Source organism: Sycon ciliatum, chromosome 2 (assembly GCF_964019385.1).
Source record: "Sycon ciliatum chromosome 2, ocSycCili1.1, whole genome shotgun sequence".
In the NCBI taxonomy this organism is placed as follows: Eukaryota; Metazoa; Porifera; class Calcarea; order Leucosolenida; family Sycettidae; genus Sycon; species Sycon ciliatum.
Window position 1 is genome coordinate 3,511,836 of NC_088644.1, and position 21,199 is coordinate 3,533,034.

General features: G+C 49.3%; 1 protein-coding gene across 1 annotated transcript in view; it reads left to right on the forward strand.

Annotated features, from left to right (window-relative positions):
* The window catches only part of LOC135808288 (uncharacterized), a 98,993-nt gene that overhangs the window by 39,290 nt on the left and 38,504 nt on the right, over nt 1-21,199 (forward strand). Inside the window, exons 10-11 of the mRNA XM_065321456.1 lie at nt 7,880-8,137; nt 15,356-15,423. Of these exons, the coding sequence (XP_065177528.1) occupies nt 7,880-8,137; nt 15,356-15,423 (326 nt within the window). The remainder of the gene's footprint in view (nt 1-7,879; nt 8,138-15,355; nt 15,424-21,199) is intronic.

Sequence of the window (21,199 nt, forward strand, 5' to 3'; positions counted from 1 at the left end):
TGGCAGGACTGTGACCCGTGGACGCATGGACAGCAGAACGGTACGAAAGCAAGACAAGAGAGAAGGTAGCATCCCACTCAATAGATGTAGGGGTGATGTGCGCACGGAGTAGACCGAGCAAAGTGCGATTGAGCCGCTCTACAAGTCCGTCACCTTCCGGATGGTAGGGAGTAGTACGGGTCTTGTGAATACCCAGCAGACGACATAATTCAGCAAAAAACTTAGACTCAAACTGCGGACCCTGGTCGGAATGCAGTTGCTCAGGGGATCCAAACCGTGCTATCCAGCCATTGACAACAGCCACAGCGACAGCTTCTGCAGTAACGGATTGGAGTGGAAAAGCTTCTGCCCACCGAGTGAAGTAATCAGCCATAACCAACAGATATCGATTACCACGGGGTGTCTCTGGCAATGGACCGACGATGTCGAGGGCTACGAGCTGAAATGGGTAGCCGGCATACATTGGCTGGAGCGGAGCACGCTGGGCATCAGACTTGAGCCTAATCTGTGCACAAGTGACACAACACGCCACAAACTCCTGAACATCTGATGCCATTCCAAACCAGAAAAAACGTAGCCGCGCTTGAGCTAATGTTTTATCTACACCAGGATGATTACAAGACGGAAGAGCATGAACAGCCAGCAAAGCTTTGCGTTGAAGCACAAATGGGACGACAAGACGGGGTGCAGTACCGACATGATCATGATCGGAAAATGGAGGTGATATGTACAGAACGCTGTCAATGAGACTTAGCTGCTCGGCATTCGCCCAGAACAAACGCATGGTACGACTAGTGCCAGAAATTAAATCTTCAGGAGGACGCACAAATTTTCCACTCACTGCATTGTACCATGACAAGACCACTGATAGATCAACATCCACAGCTTGGGAAGCGGCCAACTCAGGTGCGGAGAGACCAGCTAGTACAGGAGTGGCGACCTCCACAGACGCCGTTGTGGCAGAGGAACTAGCTTGCTCTGGCTGATTTGCGGGAGTCTCGAGATGGGAGGGTTGCACCTCCGGCAACAAGGAACGCGACAGACCATCTGCATTCAAGTGCTGCCGACCCGGCCGGTGAACAGTAGTGAAGGTGTACTCAGCGAGTTGCTCCACCCATCGAGCTTTTCGACCGCGTGGTTCCTTCACGGACATCAGTGCGGTGAGGGCAGTGTTGTCTGTGCGAGCAATAAAATTCCGGCCAAGCAAATAGTGCCGGAACTGATTCGCGAAATGGACAAGGGCAAGCGTTTCCCGGTCTGAGGCATCATAATTCCTCTCTGCCTTCGTCAAGACCCGGCTGCCGAACGCAATGGGGCGTTCCTCGCCATCTTGCATTTGGCTGAGGACAGCTCCAATGGCCACCTTGCTAGCGTCAGTGTCCAAAATAAAGCCGCCAGACGAAACAGAAAAGTCGGGATACGCCAACACGGGGGCTGTTGTCAGTGACCGTTTCAGAGAGGTGAATGCCGCATCACAACTCTTTGTCCACATAAAGCTGGCATTCTTCCCTGATAGAGCAGTCAGGGGTGCAGAGCGCTGAGCAAAGCCACGGATGAACCGACGGTAGTACCCAGCGTAACCCAGAAACACACGTACATCTCTCACCGACTTCGGTACAGCCCACTGCTCGATAGCTTCAACTTTGGCCGGATCCGGAGCCAATCCGTCAGCCGAAACCTGATGACCGAGGAAGAGCACTTTCCGTTGGAAGAACGAACATTTCTTCAAGTTGAACATCAGTCCAGCAGCACGAACGCGGTCAAACACCGACTTGAGGATCTGGAGCTGTCCAGGCAAGGTAGAACTGGCATTCAGCACATCGTCGAAGAAAACGCGACAGAATGGCTGGGTCGGCACATTGCATAAGCCATGAAGCACCGCTTCCATCACACGCTGGAAAGTTGCCGGACCATTTCGACATCCCATTGGCATCACGGAGAACTCGAACAAACCCAACGGTGTGGTAAAGGCAGTCTTGGCCTTATCTTCCTCGTCCATAGCGATCTGCCAATAACCTGAAGCTAAATCCAGGCAAGTGAACCAGGAACAGCCGGAGAGTGAGTCTAGCATGTCATCAACTCGTGGGATGGGGTACGCATCAGGCTCCGTAACACTGTTCAACTTGCGGTAGTCGATACACAATCGAAGAGATCCGTCCTTCTTTGGAACGAGAACTATGGGTGACGCCCAGGGACTAATAGACTCTGTGATTATACCACGGGCCAACAGATCATCCAGCAAAGCTTGTAAAGCCTGCCGGCGGTGGTAGGGTACACGACGCGTAGGCTGCTTAACTGGCTTTGTCTCACCAGTACTAATACGATGTGGGAAAACATCACAATGACCAAAATCACCCTCCTGCAAGATAAACAAGTCATGATTCTCCCGGAGAATCTCTGTAAGTGTGCTCTTCTCAGGTACTGACAGATGACTCTGAGAGTCAACATATGTACGGATTACCTCGGCACGTTCAGGGGATAGCACAAGCGGTGGCGTATCCGCAACGGACGAAACAGTAGGATCATTATCCTCGACAATGAAGTCCTCGGGTACAGGAGATAACTCGGCAATGTTAACATCTTTAGCAAGAAGCACTGGGTGGTCAGAGTGATTTTCCAACACAACTACCACACGGGACCTGTCAGGTCCAACCGTAACCACACCGGGGGTCACAGACACATCTGGAAACTTTGTCAAGAATGAGTCAAGTGGATCAGCAACACAGTCCACAGTTACAGGTGCCTCTTGCACAGACATGCACGGCACCAACACTACATGGCCGGCAGGCAGAGTTAATGCACGACCAACAGTGACACGAGAAGAGTACGTGCTCAGGTCTTCCTGAGAATTACTATCACTAACACAAGAGTCAGATACTGGCGCCGGGTCCTCCGCAACGGCCGTACTAGGTTCCGATGGACCAAAACTGGTAGCTTTCACTCCTAACGGGACTGACAGGTCTTTAAAAGTTAAGGTGCCTTGAGCAATGTTCAGTAATGCTCCATGGTCAAACAAGAAATCAGATCCCAAGATCATATCACGGCGGATATCAGGGGACACTACAAATGCATGCAAAAATGAGCACCCTCCAATGCAGCATTCGATATCTACAGCACCCAGAACCCGAAGTCCCTCACCATTCACCGCACACAAACGGGGGGCAGCTTGCAAAGGCACATCACCATACGTGGACAATAATGTTTGTTCATGCAACAAAGAAACACATGAACCAGAATCAATTAGTGCAGTTACGCTCTTGCCTTCAACATTGAGGTCTAGGGTAGGGACGACAGATGATACAGCTTCGATTCGCGCCTCATCTGATGGCTCCTCGTGGACGACTGGTAGTTGTCCCACACCACCAGTCGTACTCAGTTTCCCGAGCGCCAAGGGTTGTGTGGGCAATCAACAGCAAAGTGGCCAGGTTGTCCACACCCAAAACAAATCGGCGGTTCATCGCGACCACCACGACCATACGCCCGTCCCCGTCCACGACCACGTCCACTGACACGAGACTGGCCATCGGGACTTGCTCCTGCAGTGACTGGTGTTTGCGGAGCGACAATTATTTCTAAACGACCGAGTCTCTTTTCAAGATCTGACATTCTTGAATCAAACTTCTCAAGCACTTGGGCCAGTCGATCACGCTCTCCAGCGTCATACGCACTTGCCTTGGCAACAGAAGCACGGTGTACAGCTGGTGATGGGCCAGGTGGCTGGCTGCGGAACGGCAACGCGGCGCAGGCCGAGCCATCGTAGTCACCAGTTACATGTACAGCCTGAGCGAAGTGAGACTCTACAGGCATCCGGCTCTGTTCCCTGGCGTAGATTGCCGAGACCTCAATTGCTTTTTGGACCGCCAGTTCAATGCTTGCTGGTCGTGGCGACGACAGAGCCAGGCGCATATCTTTTGTTGGCTGACCATCGATGAAAATTTGCAGCAGCATCGATTCTAGTAACGGGCCCTGTTGGCCTGGATATGCTTTGGCAGCAAGGCGGCGGAGCTCCATGGCATATGCATACTGCGTTTCATGGGCGAGTTTCAGGCGCTGGCGTAAAGCTGCTTCGTGCATTTGGGCCTGCTGTGGTGGCTCCAGGCGACTGCGGAGCGCTTCAACGGTGTCATGAAACGAAATGTCTGCATCAGATAGGAGAATGGTCTCCAGCAGTTCATGGGACGTGCCTACGAGTCTTGTGGGTAATAACAATAGTTTTTGTTCCTCACTGTACCCGTTCAGGTGGCATGCATCGTTAAAATGTTTGAGGTAGGCCGAAAAATCTTCATTTCCAGCACGACCAAATACTTCGGGTAACAGGATTGGTCTCGGTAAGGCTGAGGCACTGGCAGGCTTGTCATACATCTCGAATGACAATGGACTAGGTGACCGTGTCTGCTTTTTCGACTTGCCCATCTTGCGTTCGAGATCAAGTTCAAAATTTAAACAAAATTTAAAATTTAAAAAAAATTCTACAAAAAAAACCCTGCAATGCAAATGTCACTCGCGGCCTACCCGCCGGCGCGGCCCGTACCGTGAATCCGTGATGTGTCAAGCTACGTAGTGCGTATAGGTCTAGCTAGCTAGCTACACAAGTAGTAAGTACTGCATTGTACATATGGAGTTACGTCATATGCAGGTGCATGCATGCACAATCTAGTACAGTAGTACTACAACAAGTACAAGACCAAGGCCAGGGCAGCTGTAAGTATGCACGCACACCCACGTCCACGTAGAACTATGTGCAAAAATAATTGTAGTGAAAATTCTAGCCCTTTTTACACCAAACAAAACTGTTACTCATGCACAGCGAACGATCAGTCAAGAAGTAAAGAATGGAAAACGAGACGAAGGATAGAATGACCAATACTAGTAAATTAGAACTTAGTCTGTGGGCTGGTCTCCCGAGTAGCTGGAACTGGTCTCAGACTCTCTGGAACTTGTCGACTCTGCAACTTGTCTCTCCTGCGGAGGCGTCTTCCCAGCTGAGGACAAAACCGACGACTATTTTTCCGCTGCCACCATTGTAACTCGTATACTCTCAGTCTCAGCACTCTCTGCACATACTTGTTGTTACGTAAGTAGTTATCAATATTCGTTCATTGTCTCACACAAGGAGAAGAAGAAGACAAGGCAGTGCGAGTATGCGCACAGCCTATCCATGCATTCCTACGGTGTACTATTTATGCGTATACAAATTACGTGTCATAAAGTAGCCATGCTACAATACTATGCAGTACACTTTGTGTCAGATTTTACGACGATGCGTGCGTTTACGGTGCGGAAGGATGTCCTACCAGCCCTTCACCTTAGTCATCTTATTTACAACTTTGAATGCCGACAATGCGCTAGTCGGTATGTTGGTAGGACTGTTCAGCACCTGAACGCACGCATCAAACAACACACACCACGTCACATACTTCCACCTTGCGCACAACAACAAAGACCGAAGCGAGGGCGACCTAGAAAACAACCATTAACCACACAGCCGTTGCCTACACAACCCGCGGATCCTGGCTCTCGGACTGTGCTTGCTCCGCCGTCGTTGGTGGCGGTGGTGGAGGAGAATGGGCGTGGTGGCTCATCGGGTCGGCTTGTGTCGCCGCCTTTGCTCCGGCCGTCGGTGGTTCCCTCGTCAGTGCCCCCGGCGGCTTTGGCTGGGGCGGTGCCGCTTGCGGTCCCGGTCCCACTGCCTCCTCCTGATCCTCCGCCATCGGTTCTTGCGGCGGTGGAGCTTGCCAGTGGCAGACCGCGAGCAACACTGACAGCTGCATTAACACTACAAATGCCGACTCAAAAAGACCCACCTTGCATATCAGTAACTCCCACGCCAACACCAACAACGCAATCTACAGCAACTACAACTAATCCACCATCCAAGCCCATAATTGAAAGACCAAGACGATCAACAGCCAACTACAACAGAAGCTACGCACTCAGCGGACGAGGGCGAAAGGAGGGACGTGATAGCAGGGGGACGGCCGAGTTGAGTTCAATGGACCCGGTCAGGCGGTATGGACGAGACAGAGAGAGTACAGAGGAAGCGGAGGATGGAACGGACGGCGGAGGGAGCAGTGAGTCGGAGAGCGGTGATGGGAGTGGTGGTGAGAGTGCCGGTGAGAGTGTTAGTGTTGTGCGTAGGTTTCGTGGTAGCAAGTCTTCAGTGTACAATCATCTGCTGGCTAGTCCTGATTGTTGCGGTGCGTATTCCGACTCTTCGTTCACTGTATTGTGCCGTGGTCGTCATGGTTATGGACTACAGTTAAAAGTGTTGGAAGCTATCTATCAGCGTCTGTACAAGCCTAATTTGTGTGTACAGAAAGATAGTATAATTGGGTTGAAATTGTTCAAGTAACGTGTCGTGTTTAGTGCGGCCAAGCTTGGCCGTTAATGTTCTAGGTTTAATGTACTGCTGTTATGTGTTATCACGTTGTCTTTCCTTCCTTTCTCCTTTGTTCATTTCTCGCTTTGATTGTTAAAATTCACACTTGTAAATTTCACTGTTGTTGCTCTTAGTGTTATTTCTCTAACTTAGATTTTCTATAATAGTTCAATTTTTGTTTCAGTGTCCTTTAGTACAACGACGATTCCTGATGAGTGTTGTACGAAAACTTGTTTGAATCCCTTTCTTTCTCTACACAATTTCTTCACATTTTTCATCATTTTATTGCACATTGTCTCCACAGTTTTACAATACATGAATACAGTGTACACAAATGTCGATCCAGCTTGTATTACTGATTGCGGTTAAAGAAAAATTTACTTTGCTTTTTTTGCCTAGGTCATCAAGGCAAAAAATGCATAGCGTAGGGCCCTGAGCTTCCAAGCTCTCTCGTAACTCCCTGGTTTCCCCTCCATCATCCAGAACTCCGCAAAATGAAGAGTAAAGGCACATCCTAACTGATTCCATTTTCTCTGATGGGTACTCGTGTCACCACTGAACGGCAGCGGCTAGCAAGTCCCGTTGACTTTCCTTAGCCGCGAGGCTTACGTCGGACAGCAGACTTCTAAAGAATGCATGGTCTTCAGAATCCGAATCTGGGCTTTGCGCAGGTTGAACAAGAAGTTTTGAAATCGGAATCATTTCCAGGGGCGTAGGAGGGGTTTTGGAAGTGGTACGACCGAAGGTGGGTGCGGCCGAAGGCCGTGTTGGAGGGGTCCGGGGGACCTCCCCGTGAAAATGTTGTAAAAAAGACACAAAATCCTGCGTTCTGGGGACTTCTGGCACACTTCACACACACTTCTGGCGCAGTGTGCATGCAGTCGAGTCAAGTACAGTAGACTCAGTCCGACTTCAGATGAATAACAGATCTACGAGTCTAGAAAAAGGTCAAAGTCTGATGCGCATATGCATCGATGGATCCTGATTTTTTTATTACGGTCTTGCACGTTCCGGACGGACCACACTTTTCGAAAAGTGGTACAGCCATGGTCGTACCAGTCGTAGCGGGTGCTACGCCCCTGATTTCATTGCGTGGTGCGATCAGAGCAGCTGCTTCTTCACTCGCTCATTGTATGGGCTCACTGCTCCGTTTGATCGCTCTCTATCACTCTCAAACTCAGTGCTAGAGAGGTCAAGCAGCGCATTATGTACTCTGAGAAGTGGTATTTCAGTTGGGCTGCTGCCCAACAACATAAATGGATATAATGAAGCTTCAAGAAGCATCCAACTCTCATCAGGAAGAAAACGTTGTACTGAAGAACAAAAATGCTAGATCGAAGTAATTTCATCATTGTCCATCACATTTTTCGTTCTCCATATTGTTATCACATTGTTAAAATAAAGCCGTTACATATGTCGATTCAGCTCATCCTTTTGTTCGCAATTTTGAAACTGCTCACTATTTGCTGATGTAGCTTGTGTTGTCTTCCTTCTATGCAGGTGAAAGAAGCCTGCCAAGCCGGAAAATCACTAAACCTGTTTCATTTCGGGTTAATGAAAATCTGTACCAAGGTACAGGCCACATGTTTGCTTACCGAGCAGACATAATAACAATCACACCGCATTCACCGCATTTGAAATCCACTGACTATCGGATTTGCAACGACAGTACTGGTGAGGAAATGACTGCGTCTGCTGCCAGAGTCAACAAGCTGATGACAAGAAGACAGGAGAACATTGTCCACGAAGGCTATTTCCGTGAGTTAAATTCTAGTCACTGCACTTCTTTGGCTCTTCTTGCATTGTTTTACTCTTGTAGTCTGCTATTTTGATGGATGGATGATATGAGTAGGGGTGATGCTTTTGAAGTGAGAATACCTTCTCCCCTGGCCTCTGCCACACAACAGTGCAACGCTCTGTTAGCTTCTTACTACTTCTCACAATTATGGTAATGGCGGAGAAGGAGAATGGCGAAAACAGGACTCAACGAAAAGACAACGGGAGAAAGACACGAAGAAATAACAAAGAACAAGCGATGATAAAGCGACGACAATTCGGGACAACCAATCAGGGACCAATACGTACAGAACACATGACCAAGACGAAGACAGCGGATCCTCACACTCTGACAACGCGTGCTCTTGCATGCACCGCATACCTTAAGCGTCACACATCACACCATATTCGCACGTACACCTAGGCCACATACCGTAAAGTCGCGGATAAAAGCCGGGTTTCCATACAAGCACATCGCGGATAGAAGCCTGAAAATCAAACGGGTCAAATGCATATAAGCCTGTCGCGCGTAGAAGCCTGGCTTCTATGCAAGCGTGGATCGGGTAGGTCAAGAGTGCATGCGCTATGTACGGTGCATAGTAAAACTGCCGCCATACCGGTAGTCAGTGGTAGATCTACGCGTGTCGTGCGTAGAAGCCTGGCTTCTATGTGCATACAATCCTGGCAAAAATATCAGTGGTGCATATAAGCATGGTTTGCATACAAGCCTGGTTTGCATTAAAGCCTGATGCAGAAAGCGGCTTATATGCTTATAAGCCCGGCTTTTATCCGCGACTTTACGGTAATTATGACATCAGACATTGAACTCTACAGGACAAGAACCAAATACAACAACGTGCGTAAATCATAATCGCAACATAACGACACCTTTTGAATAAAGGTCGACCTCGACTCTCGACTCAGCGCAAACGAAGAAATTCCAAAGACCAGAAGAGGGGAAAAGAAACAAGCATGCATGTGATGTGATCTGAGCCACTCTGGGTTCCTGTCTATGTCGGGTCGGCCGCTGTTGTGATCCCTCTGATTCTTTTTTACTCTCTTTCTCACTCCTGTGTGCAGCCACACCATACGTGCTCCCACCCCTAACACACCTCAGTCACATGCACACCCACATACACACGCATACAGCAACAACAAACAGCCTCTGCGGAGACAGCAGCAACAGCAAGAAAGACAAAAAAGAACTACATTTCTCGTTTCTTTCCTACGTCAGCCAACGAGAAATGAGGCATTTCTCTTAAGTGTCAGGAACGAATGACCACACGGCATGAGGACAACTATTTCTTCTCAACAGTATAGTGACTTCGATTGAATATAATGACTAAATCTAGGACGGTTTCAAATTTTTGAAGGACGCTTCACGCAGCTTCATTACACTTGATTAGTTTGTAGGCAACCCGCCTACACTCAAGAGAGAACTGCATTTCACACAAATCCATTTGAAGTATCGTTTCAACGTTTCGGTCTTCATCACCATCATTCCTGATGATGGTCATGAAGACCGAAACGTTGAAACGATACTTCTAAGGCCATCATCTTTTCTATTTATGTTTCGCGTCGTCCGCACGCATACGTTTTGATTTGTTTCCGACAAAATTTAAAAAAATCGAACATGTACAGTGAGTGTATGATCGTGCGAGTCATCAGTGTGGACTGGTTGCTTGTTCGGCATCTGCGAGCAGTATTCTATGAGCTTACACCAGACCTCATCGATCGCCTCAAGCTGAGAGGATGTGTGGTTCCGGAGCTCTTTGCACCGCTGCTGAAGTCTGAGTACAATAATCCAGCGAAGCATGGGCACCAACGGTTGCCTCCTCTGTCCAAAGTGAATATTTACTCATGCTGATAACCCAGATTTTGTGCTTCGATGTACGATTTTTCTTTCGAATGTACACCACGCACGAGCTATTGTGCTATGTACAGTGCTATACACCTCTGATGAGCCTTTTTATTATTTTGCAACTTTATATTTTTTCCGCCTCTCGCATATGATTCTGGAAGTTGTACTGGCGCGAAACATAGATATAAAAAATGATGGCCTAATGGATTTGTGTGAAATGCAGTGCTCTCTTGAGTGTAGGCAGGTTGCCTGCAAACTATTCAAGTGAAATCTAAGACCGCCAACTATTTATAGCATGCAAACAGCGTATATGAAAAAAGCATACACATACATGTATATAACAGTTTAGCCTGTGCTTCACACAGCCGGACATGTACATGCGCATGCATGCGGACCCACACGCATGAACAAGCACACACAGAATAATGTGGGTGAGTTAAATTGGATAGATGGAGTGCTGGATTCGAGCAACTGGTGCAATGTCACATGACTCGGCAAATGAGTAGCAACGCGAAAAGACTCTGCTGAGTCGCGAACAGGCAATGACTCAACTGAGTCGCAAGCACGCAAACAGGGCAATCAGTTGTGAGCGGACATCTGCGAATCCAGCACACCACGTAAATATTCAGAATTGCTAGGCCAAAATTTACCAAATGGCTAACCTTTGCAAGCTGTGACGACACACTGTACTTAAGGGATGCTGGCATACCCATGTAGCGCAAACATACATCACTCTTCCAGCGTCCAGCGGCTGGGATCAGAGAGTCGGGCACACCGGCCATTGCGGCTGTCGTAGCAGCACCAATGCAGAATGAGTGCCCGGAATACAGGTGCAGATTTGGCACACCAGATGCTGCCAGCAATGAACGTGCAGTGGTGGTAAATGCCGCACGAGTAAGCTTTTGTCCGTCTGAGAGCACAGTGGCCCAGTGGATGGATGATGGCGGGTATTGAGCAGGTATGCTGTCATCGCTGCCACGAGGCAGTGCGGTTGCGTGGCTCGGCCAACGAACAATGTGCCCCCACTGCCCAGTGGATCTGTTTTTGACTTTGGCAGAAACAGCTGCATGTTGCCGTCTGCGAGTCGAGCATCAGTCCTCCGAATCTCCCCTGTAAACTCAGAACAGCGAAGGAAGCCGTAAAATGCAAGCAGCATACATGCTTGGTACAGCAGACGGTCATGTCGGTTCAGTAGTTCCATCAACTGGCACGCATCCACTATTTTGCGGAGCACAGGCATGGTGATAGGAAGGCGAGGTGTGATAACAGCTGTGCCATGGCACCGTCCAATGCCCTTTACTACTCATTTCAGCAGCCAGGCATCTTCCAGCGGATCCCCCAAGCCTTGTTCAATTTGGGCGTTGCACACTGCACTGAGGTAGACAGAGATAGTACATGGTCTTACTAAGCGAGCGAGGAATGCGGCAAAACAATTTAGCTGATAGTCAGTAGCTGGGAAGGGTTTCCAGAAGCACAACTGGCAGTAAGCACTATATCTGCTCTCACCGGTCGAATAGGTGCACCGTGTGTTCCGGGCAATGGCGCATGCAGCATAGCAGCTTACTTCCCTATGTACTGGGGCCAGATCACTTCGCCCGGCAGGTTCTTGGCGCTGGGAGCAAGCCACCGAAATGCCTGCATAGAGAAGCGTGACAGAGAATCAGCAATCTTGTTCCCTGCAATATGGATGGCTGAAATGGTAACGTTACGTTTGGCGCAGACAAAGAAAGTCCGCGGAGTAGTTGCATCACTGGGGCTGATTTGCTACTGCCCGACTTTAAACAGTCCACAACTACAGCATTGTCACAGTGAATACGGATACAGAGCTTTGCCCAGGAATGGTCCCAAGTAGCGCAAGCGACTAGCAGGGCATACAGCTCCTTCCAAGTGATGTCTCTCTCCACTTCTTCTCGGGTCCAAGCGCCGTTGATCCTCCAGCCGTTGTTGTAGGCTCCCCAGCCACGTGAACCACTTGCGTCTGTGTAGAGTTGTAGATCTGGCAATGGAGTCCAGTTGAGGTGCAAGAAGAATGATTTACCGTTCCAGTGTTGCAGCAGGTGCTGCCACCGCCTGATATCTTTCATAGCATCAGAGTCCAGTGTTATCTTGTAGCGGGGCTCTTAATACCTGGTGTACACCGACCAGAGCCGTCGAAGAAATGTGCGCCCTGGGACGACCACCTGTGCTGCAAAGGAGAGCTTCCCCAAAAGGAACTCGAGGCTGCACTGAGAAGTAGAGTAACGCTGGAGGGTGGCTGTAAGCAGAGATCTGAGCTTAGTCAGTTTGTCGGATGGGAGCCTGACTCGCTTGGAAACGCAGTACAACTCGATTCCAAGAAATGTAAGACACTGAGCACGGCCTTCCATCTTGTCTGGGGCCGGGGTACGCCTAAGAGCATGAATGTGTGGAGCAAGATAGGCGGTTAGCAACAGAAAGGCTAGAAACGGCGTTCAGAAAGTCATCTAAGTAATGCAAAAGATCACTTTTGGAGAAATGATGCTTTATGATCCATTCAATAGCATCAGCAACGGTGTTGAAAATGAAGGGACTAGAGCGCAAACCAAAAGAGAGCACTTGTTTGTAATAGTAATGGCCTTGCCAAAAAATACCAAGCAGCGGGAAATCTTCGATGCACATACTTGACCTTTGACGCCCCATCTCCAGTGGAGATGATAGGCTACTGAGTTGGGCAGTACTTGATGTGACGCTTCAAATCGACACTTCTCCTAAACGCTCTGCCGCATGCGCAGTGAAAGTCCTTTGGTGCCGGGGGAGGAAGACGATGTTGATGGACCCGCCTGCGCCATTCCGGGCGATCTTGCGCGAACCGATACCACTCGGACTCCGGAATATCCAGTGAGCGCAGATCACCGACAATCGTATCTCGCCAACGCTTCTTTGACCCGTGGGGGGGGGGGGGGGATCTGCCTGAAGGCGCTCTTGGCATCCAGTTTTGACAGGTAAACTGGAGGGGTAAAGACATAATCATATTGATGGCATCATCAATAGTAACATATTCAGCGAGAATATATCAGTAGGTATGCCGTCATTGACACTCGTCCCGAGTGGACTAGACAGGTGGTGGATCATGCGCATCTTGCGGTTTTCTTTGGCACTGCACCGACGCCCGAGCAATGCATAAACGAAAAAGGGGGTCGAAGTGAAGGGGCCAGCAGTTTCCCTTCGACTACAGGAGGCAGCTAACTGGTCTGATATAAACTGAGCGTGTTTAGCAGCGGAAGGGAGATTAGGAGAATTAACGTTAACAGTACGATCACCTGAAAAGCCAATATCGAAGCCATGATGCAAGCCACGCAGAACATATCGTGAAAACTGTGGGTCTGGGTGGGTAGATAGCAAGGAAGAAAAGCGGGTAACATACAAAGGTGAGCAGAATGTGGAAGCGTGGAGAGTAATGGCTGAAGGCAAACTATTGGAGTTGCTGACCTTACTGAGAAGTGGTTCGGGATTTGGTCCCAGCCTTGGGGCACTGTTGGCCGGAATGGTTGCCGCCGCATGTATTGCAGACATGATGGAAGCGGCAGGACGACTTGTGCTGGCATTGGCCAGAGTTGAAGTTACGGCAAATGATGCGGCCGCTCTCAGAACGGGTGAGCGTGGACCCGTGCTGATACTGCTGGGGGCTTCTATTTGGACGAAAAGGACACTGACTGGATGGAGGGTGCACGGTGTGGCATGATGGACATGCTGGTCTGGCCTTACCTGTGACGGATAGCTGCCACAAATTGTTGTCGATAATGTCAAGACGCTTGCCTGGCTGGAGTGAGGCTGACAGCCGAATTTGCTGGTCATAGCTGAGCCAAGCAGCTGGCAAATACTGGCGGTTGGCTTTGAGGATGATGGACTGGTACGCCAACAATTCGTGGAGACAGTGTGGTGCGTGAGTACAGACAACCCATGTGTACAAGGTCCAGGCCTCTAGCCATGTTGCGATGTTGTGCACCCGCCGTTTGACTTGGCGACCGTCACTGGTTTCAACCAGTTCCAGCGACTGCTTACTTCACCCAGACTGATTGGGGGTACGAAGCTCGAACGAGCGGGATTCAGGTTGAGAGCAAAATTGCTTAGCCCCTCGGGCAACAGTAAGTTCAGCTCAATGAACTCGCCTTTCACGATGCGATCTTGCAGTGACTTGGGCACGGAGAGGTGAGCTGCTGCCGAGGTTTCGGCACTGCTAGCCACTGGCGCAGGCGCAATCGAGCTCAACCCGGGGATAGAAGGAGCAGGATTGGACAGGGTGACAGTTGCCGTGGTTTGAGAGGCCGCCTCTGGTGCTCCCGACAATGCTGTGCCGATTGCAGCTGATACTTCTTCGCGCACCAGACGCCGCAGTTCCTGCTGAAAGGTGTCATGATCCGAATTATCCCGGTCCACCGTCAAAGCAACAGAAGCCGCAGAAGCCGCAGTAGCAGGAACGGAGTCCTCACGTTCGTCTACGGCTCCCTCGTGGCGGTTTATCAGGACCGATTTGGTGCCAGATGGGTCTAGGTCGCGCTACGAAGAATAAGCTAGGAGCAAAACTGTGAAAGCCAGGCAACAGCAGCGAACTCAACTTTCACAAAGGCAACACTCAAAGTAAAGCATGTGGGAAAAGTTTGGAGCAGAAGGAATACGAGGTGTGAGCTGCAACCTCTCTTGGCGCGATTTCGGAGCTGCGCTGTAGATTCGCGCCGTGAATCTGCGTCATTGATTAGTGTAATCAAGCTGCCAGCTGGCAGGTGTTTATGCGGCGCTAACACGCTCTAGCCACTGGCTAGTGCGATAGTATACAGTAAATCGCACCTAGCACATATCGCGTATACCATGCAGTAAACATCAGCGGTACGGCGGAGTCGAGATACAACATTGAAACGAATACAATGTCATAAGCGAGAAGGCCTCTCACACTTGAGAACTTGCGGTTTTGTAACAGCCGCCCTCCATGGTTATCCCTGCCAGCTCCTTCACCCGGTTATCCCGTGATGCCACCAGCACTTTCTGTTTCTCTCTGTCGGTTGTTGCCTCTTCTTGGGCATGGGACATGCTAACATGTTTTTGAGAGCAAAGTGAAAGAAAGCAAACAAGTAAAATTTGAAAGGAAGAGAAAGAGACTGCTTTCTCAATGAAAGGATTTCTGAGAAAGACATTTTGCTCGCACTCCAAGTCAGAAATTCGTCCATTGAGTAAGCAGTCTCTTTCCCTCCTCGGGTTCAAATTCTTTCTATGTGCACATTTTAAGTTTCTGTTTTATCGCTACTTTCTTCATTTGTTGAGCAGTTGTAATACTTTTTCAAATGCTGACATGGACGATATGTTTGGCTTCTATTCTTTGTGCACAGGATCAGATTATAAATCCCATGAACCTAAACATGGATCAGATAGGCCTGTACCTCACTTTGCACGCGAAGTAAGAATTTTGCCTGCAAGTTGTTCAAGAGCAATGTCTGTAACGACCACATGTCATCGGGCCTGTCCATATTTCTGATTTGCTCAATGTTGGCTCCTTTCTTGGAGACATAGTTGGTTTTGTTGCCAACTTTGAGCGAAATCATAAACTTGACCATGCCCACTGATAATTTGGTCATTCCACAGACAATAGTCGTAACATGGCAATAAATAAGATGAGTGCACTCATAACAACACCAAAGAAAGTCACTGATGAAAGTCACGAGAAAACGTTATGGAACTTTTAACTCTTGATTTTTTGATGTTGTTATAACTTATGAGTGCACAATTGATCATATTAAATTTTATTGCCATTCCACAGACATTGACTCTTTTTGAATTTATAAGAGTGGTGAGGTGTCGTCCGGGTTCGTATGTGGAAAGTGGGTAATGCTGGTGAGCAGAAGCAACCTGCTTTTCCTGGCTGGAAATAGATGGTAACTGACAGATTGCGGTTAAAATTGAAAGCAAATGAGTTTTAACTGTGCAGTACTGAAGAAGAGAATATGTTTGCTCGCCAGTATTTCCCACCGTTTAACCCTCTGGACCTGGAAGATCGATAACAATCGATACATATTATGTACTTCCTTCGTGTCACTAAGTTGCCACTCCATTTCAACAATGTTCAACAATATCAATGTATGGTATCGTGCCTAGCACGGGGTAGTGTGAGGGGAAGGGCTACTAGTATGCCGTGAATGGATGAAAGAATAACTTGATACAGGATAGGACATCTCCCCCTTTTTGAAAAAAATCGAAGGGACCGAGGGGAACAGAAAAAAAGGATGAAGAGGAATAGAAACATAACAGCTGGAAAAAACTGTAATGGAGCAAAGGCAAGACAGAGACATGTACAGGGTGTACAACACCAATCACAGAGAACAGAACTAGTCAATGATCGGGAGAGAGAGAGAGAGAGAGAGAGAGAGAGAGAGAGAGAGAGAGAAAGAGAGAGTTACATGGTAGTGATCAGTCTCTGCGGTGGCTGGATGTTATGGCGAGCACGGTCAGTTGGCTGCGGTGTAGGCACAGGTTGTTGTTGCGGGACTAGCGCGGCCAGTGGTACTGTTGGCACCGGTCCGGGAGGAGCCACTGGGTGGAGTAACTTCCCTGCAAGACGGTTTCGGCGCAGAAGACCGGATGAGGTGGCAATGTTGTAGGAGCAATCGGTGAGTTGCTCAACCACTGTACTCTCGCGCTTGTTGTCCACCCACACTTTCACTCCCAGTGGCAGAGGGAAGAGCAACTTGGTTGCGTACCTGTGGCCAACAAGGCTCTTCAATAATACTTCACACAAGGGTCGTAGTAGACATCGTAGGCAACCTGGTTCCAACAATCACTCGATTGAAAGACAAAGAGACAAAAGACAAACGACAAGAAAACCTGAACAAGAAGGCCCGAAAAGGACCAAGATGTCCAGAAAAGGATAAAGAAGATAACGTAGTACCAAATTATCGTACAACACAGCAAGATGTGGGGGAACCATGCGCGCGACCGCGCGGGTTCACAAAAGCTCCCGTGGAACAGATATGGATACGTGATGTCAAAGAAAGCGAAAGGGTCAAGAGTACAAATCTGACACGGCTTCTAGAGATGGATACGTGATGTCAAAGAAAGCGAAAGGGTCAAGAGAACAAATCTGACACGGCTTCTAGAAGACACACTACACTACTACGTCATGAGTACGCGACTGCACAGTCAGCGTAACTATAGAAAATATGGCGACTGGTCTGCAAGCAACGACCAGGTGCAGAACAAAATCAAACAAACAGAAATATTCAAAATACGGTTGTGAAAGAAAGAAGAAAAGAATGAAGCTGAAGGGTTACACCTGTCAGAGGGTGTTAGCACCCGATGCTGGGTGACAGCAAACCCTGTCAGGTAGTGGTAAATAATCCTAACACTTCTGCAGCAGAACTTCAATCGCAGCGAAAATACATCTCAGGTAAGAAACTCTAAAACTCTTGCAATAATTCGAGCGTCTCAATCTATCGCGATCCACTCACAACATACGCATGCAAACAACTCGAAACAGAGAATGTATCGGTCTGCGACAGTACCATTGATCGAAGTGATCTTCCTGGCGATGCAAAGTCTCCTGCTCCTTGGCCCGGAGGGTGGTGATGTCTGGCCAGGATGGTTGCAGGAGATCAGGTGGGCACTGAAGATTGGTGCGGAGCCTGTGGCCGTACAAGAGTTCGGCAGGGGAATAGCCATTGGCCACGGGTGTCGAGCGAAACGCTAGGAGGGACTGGTGTAGATCACCCGGTGCACTGATGAGACGCTTGGCAGTCTGCACAGTGAGTTGTGCTTCGCGGTTGCTCTGTGGATGCTTCGGGCTGCTTGTCCGATGCGTGACGCTGCAGGACATCATGATTTGGGCAAAGGCGTCGAAAGCAAACTGCAGGCAGTTATCACTGACGAAGATGTCCGGATAGCCATGGACAGCAAACGCACTCTTTAGGTGAGTAATGACGGCTTGAAACGTAGTAGATGAGAGGCGAGCGACATCAATGTATGACGAGAAATAGTCGACGGCAAGAGAACAAAAACCAGAGTATGCAACTCGGGATGGTTCCTGTGGGAGCGTAATCCGTGCAGTACGTCATTTCTGACGGCATGGTAAGCCACAGGTACGGTGAAAAGTTGCGTAACCAGTCGCGGTGGGGCAGGTCATTGAGTTTGTCCTGATTTCGGTTTTTTGATACGGATAGCCTGGTGAATTTACTTGCCAGCGGATGTACGCAGCGTACACAGTAACACAAAACACCGAAATCCTAAAACAGGACGTTTAAAATCCTGTACACTCGGCTGGTTTCCGACTGTGAAACGCGAAAATTTGAGCTGTATGCAAGTCGCTGCTTGGATGACCCCATCAGGGTGACGTAGTGCACAAACTGCGCTGTTTCAGATCTGATATGCACAGGTGCACACTCTGGTTTATGTACTCTTGTCGACGGTGATCACATACTGGTGGCCATCAACATCGCAGAGATCCGCTGCCATGGGCGTTCTGGGCTCTTTGAGGTACCTTGGTGACCGTTGTGCAGCTTCTGGAGGATCTCAGGCTGTAGCATGGATGGAACAACCAGGCGAAAGCCGTGGCACAGGACACCTTGCATGTCGGACAATTGGCCTCGCTCAAGGTGGAACGGCTTGATGTCATCGGGAATGGATAGCTGGCCAGCCATTGGTGATGTAGCGCATAACACTGGACAGCACCGGATCTTCTGATGTAGCTTTGGCCAAGTTGACGAGAACGGATGGGCTCGTGAGATCCTCGGCAGTAGTGGACAAAAGCATGCTGATATCATCTAGCAGAACATTGTTGACTGATGCCGATTCTTGAGCTCGTGAAAGTGTGTTGGCCACAACCAGATCCTTGCCTGGAACATGTACAGCATGGACTTCGAACCGGAGGAAGCGGACAAGCATGCGTTAGCAGGAAACCTTGTCCAGGTCTCTGGTGTTAATCAGTGGCACTAGCGGTGTGTGATCCGTCTGCAAGGTGAACCGTGGAGTGCAGAAGAGGTACTGGCCCAGGCTCTTGCACGTCCACTCAGCTGCGAGGCATTCTTTTTCAATCTGCACATAGCCTTGTTCCGTCTTGGTCAGAGCACAAGAGGCGTGGGCCACTGGGCACCAGCCACCATCGTGCTTCTGCAGAAGATCACCACCAATGTCGTAGCTGCTGGCATCTGTACTGACCATGATGGGACGCTTGGGGTCGTAGTGCACTAAGCATGAGGCTGAAACGACGAGCTCTTTCAGCCGACGGAATTGGATTGGTTTATTTAACGTCGAATAACAAACAGGCAGTGTTGCCTTATCACATGAGATCGACTAAAGTTACAGGTACACAAATGTAAGGAAAAGATTAAAAGAAAAAAAAATAGGAAAGATTGCATAATTATTTGATCAGTGAGCAATGTAAGTCAGTGAATTTTCAGGTGGGGTAAGAGGGCGGTCCGGAATTGACCTGGTTTCTTCAGTGATCGTAAAGATGCAGGCAACTTATTTCAGAGAGCGGGACATTGATATGAAAGGCTGTGTGTGGCAGCGGCAGATATGATCCTCGGGAAAAGAAGCAGGGGAACATCTGTGCTCCTCGTTCGACGGGTGTGAGTGCGTCCTGCTGCGGTGAGTCCCTGGACCAATCGGTGTCAGTGTGCAGCAGGAGCTGACGGAGGAGCGCTGAGATCGTAGCCAATTCAGGGATAAATCTGGCGACGTAGGTAAAGAGACGAGGAACGGTGGAGCTCGGGAACATTCGTAAGCTCCTTGAGGTCTTCAATGGCAGAGACTTTGCTGGTGTCGGGTTTCACACCAGACCCGCTGACGATGTGTCCCAGGTGCTTGACCGATGACTGCTTGAGGTGGGATGTGTCATTGTTCAGAGTGATGCCGGCATCGGTGAGCCCTTGCACGTTGTGTCCAGCTGGTGGTCGTGTTCAGCTTCGTTAGCGGCGTGGACCAGAACATCGTCCGTGAATACCTCCGAACCTTTGACGTGGGACAGGAAATATTGCAGTCGTCGCTGGAAGATCTCCGGTGTAGAGGTTATACCGAATGGCATCCGGAGGAATCGGAACCGACCCACGGGCGTGATGAAGGTAGTCAGTTTGGATGCGGACTCTGTGAGAGGCACTTGGCAGAGGCCATTGTTGGTATTCAGAGTAAAGAAGACAGTGGAGCCGGCGAGCCTAGCCAGTGTGTCCTCAACTGTCGGAAGAGGGAAGTGCTCGCGCTTCACTTTGCCGTTAAGCCTTTTCAGGTCGACTCAGAACCGTACGCGACCATTAGGTTTACGCACCGGCACCATAGGAGAGCACCAGTCAGAGGGACCCGTTTCCCGGATGATGATGCCCATTTCCTCCATACACGCGAGCTCTTCTGTGACCTTGTCCTGTAGAGGCAGAGGCACGCGGCAGGAAACACCACAGTGGTGCGGCGTGTCATCCTCAATGAGCTTAATGTCAGTGTTGTGAAACCACAAGTTCTCGAGAGTGAAAGGCCTTCTCGCTTGTGGCATTGTGTTCGTTCCAATGCAGTTGTATCCCGACTCCGCTGTACCGCTAATGTTTACAACGTAGTATACGCTACATGCGCTATGTGTGGTTTGCTGTGTGCGCTGTAGTTGTATGTTGTATGTGTATGTTTTTCTCATATACGCTGTAATTTTCCTGCTATAACTACCTGGTGGTTTAAGTGGTATTCATACATTCATTCATCCATTCATTGTTCATTGTTATTAGTCGATGGAAGTGAAATATACTGTTGAGAATAAATAGTTGTCCTCGTGCCGTGTGGGGTCGTTCGTTCCTGACACTTTAGAGAACCAGAGGGTTCACAACATTTGGCGACCACGCCAGGATACGAAGCGAGCATGGCACAGGAACTATGCATCATTGAAGCCAGCTTTATCGCTAGCGGAATTCCGTATGGATTTAAAGGCGATAGGTTGAGAGAATACGTGGAGAAGAGGCTCTGACAGAGCGAGGAGTTTGAAGAGCGCAGTGCTAGACGGCAAGAGGGTGCGCTCCGCTCAGAGTTTGACGAAAAGCTCAAGAAGATGAACGAGCGCATCGCCAGCAGTAAATATGAGGGAGCAAAGCGAGATTTGCTTGCCTCACGCGAAAGGACGCCGGACAAGGCGCGGAAGACTTTGCTTACAGACAAGCAGCGGTCAGAGGAGTATTCGAAGCCAGTAGGAGGATCAGATCCAAGGCCCACTGGGT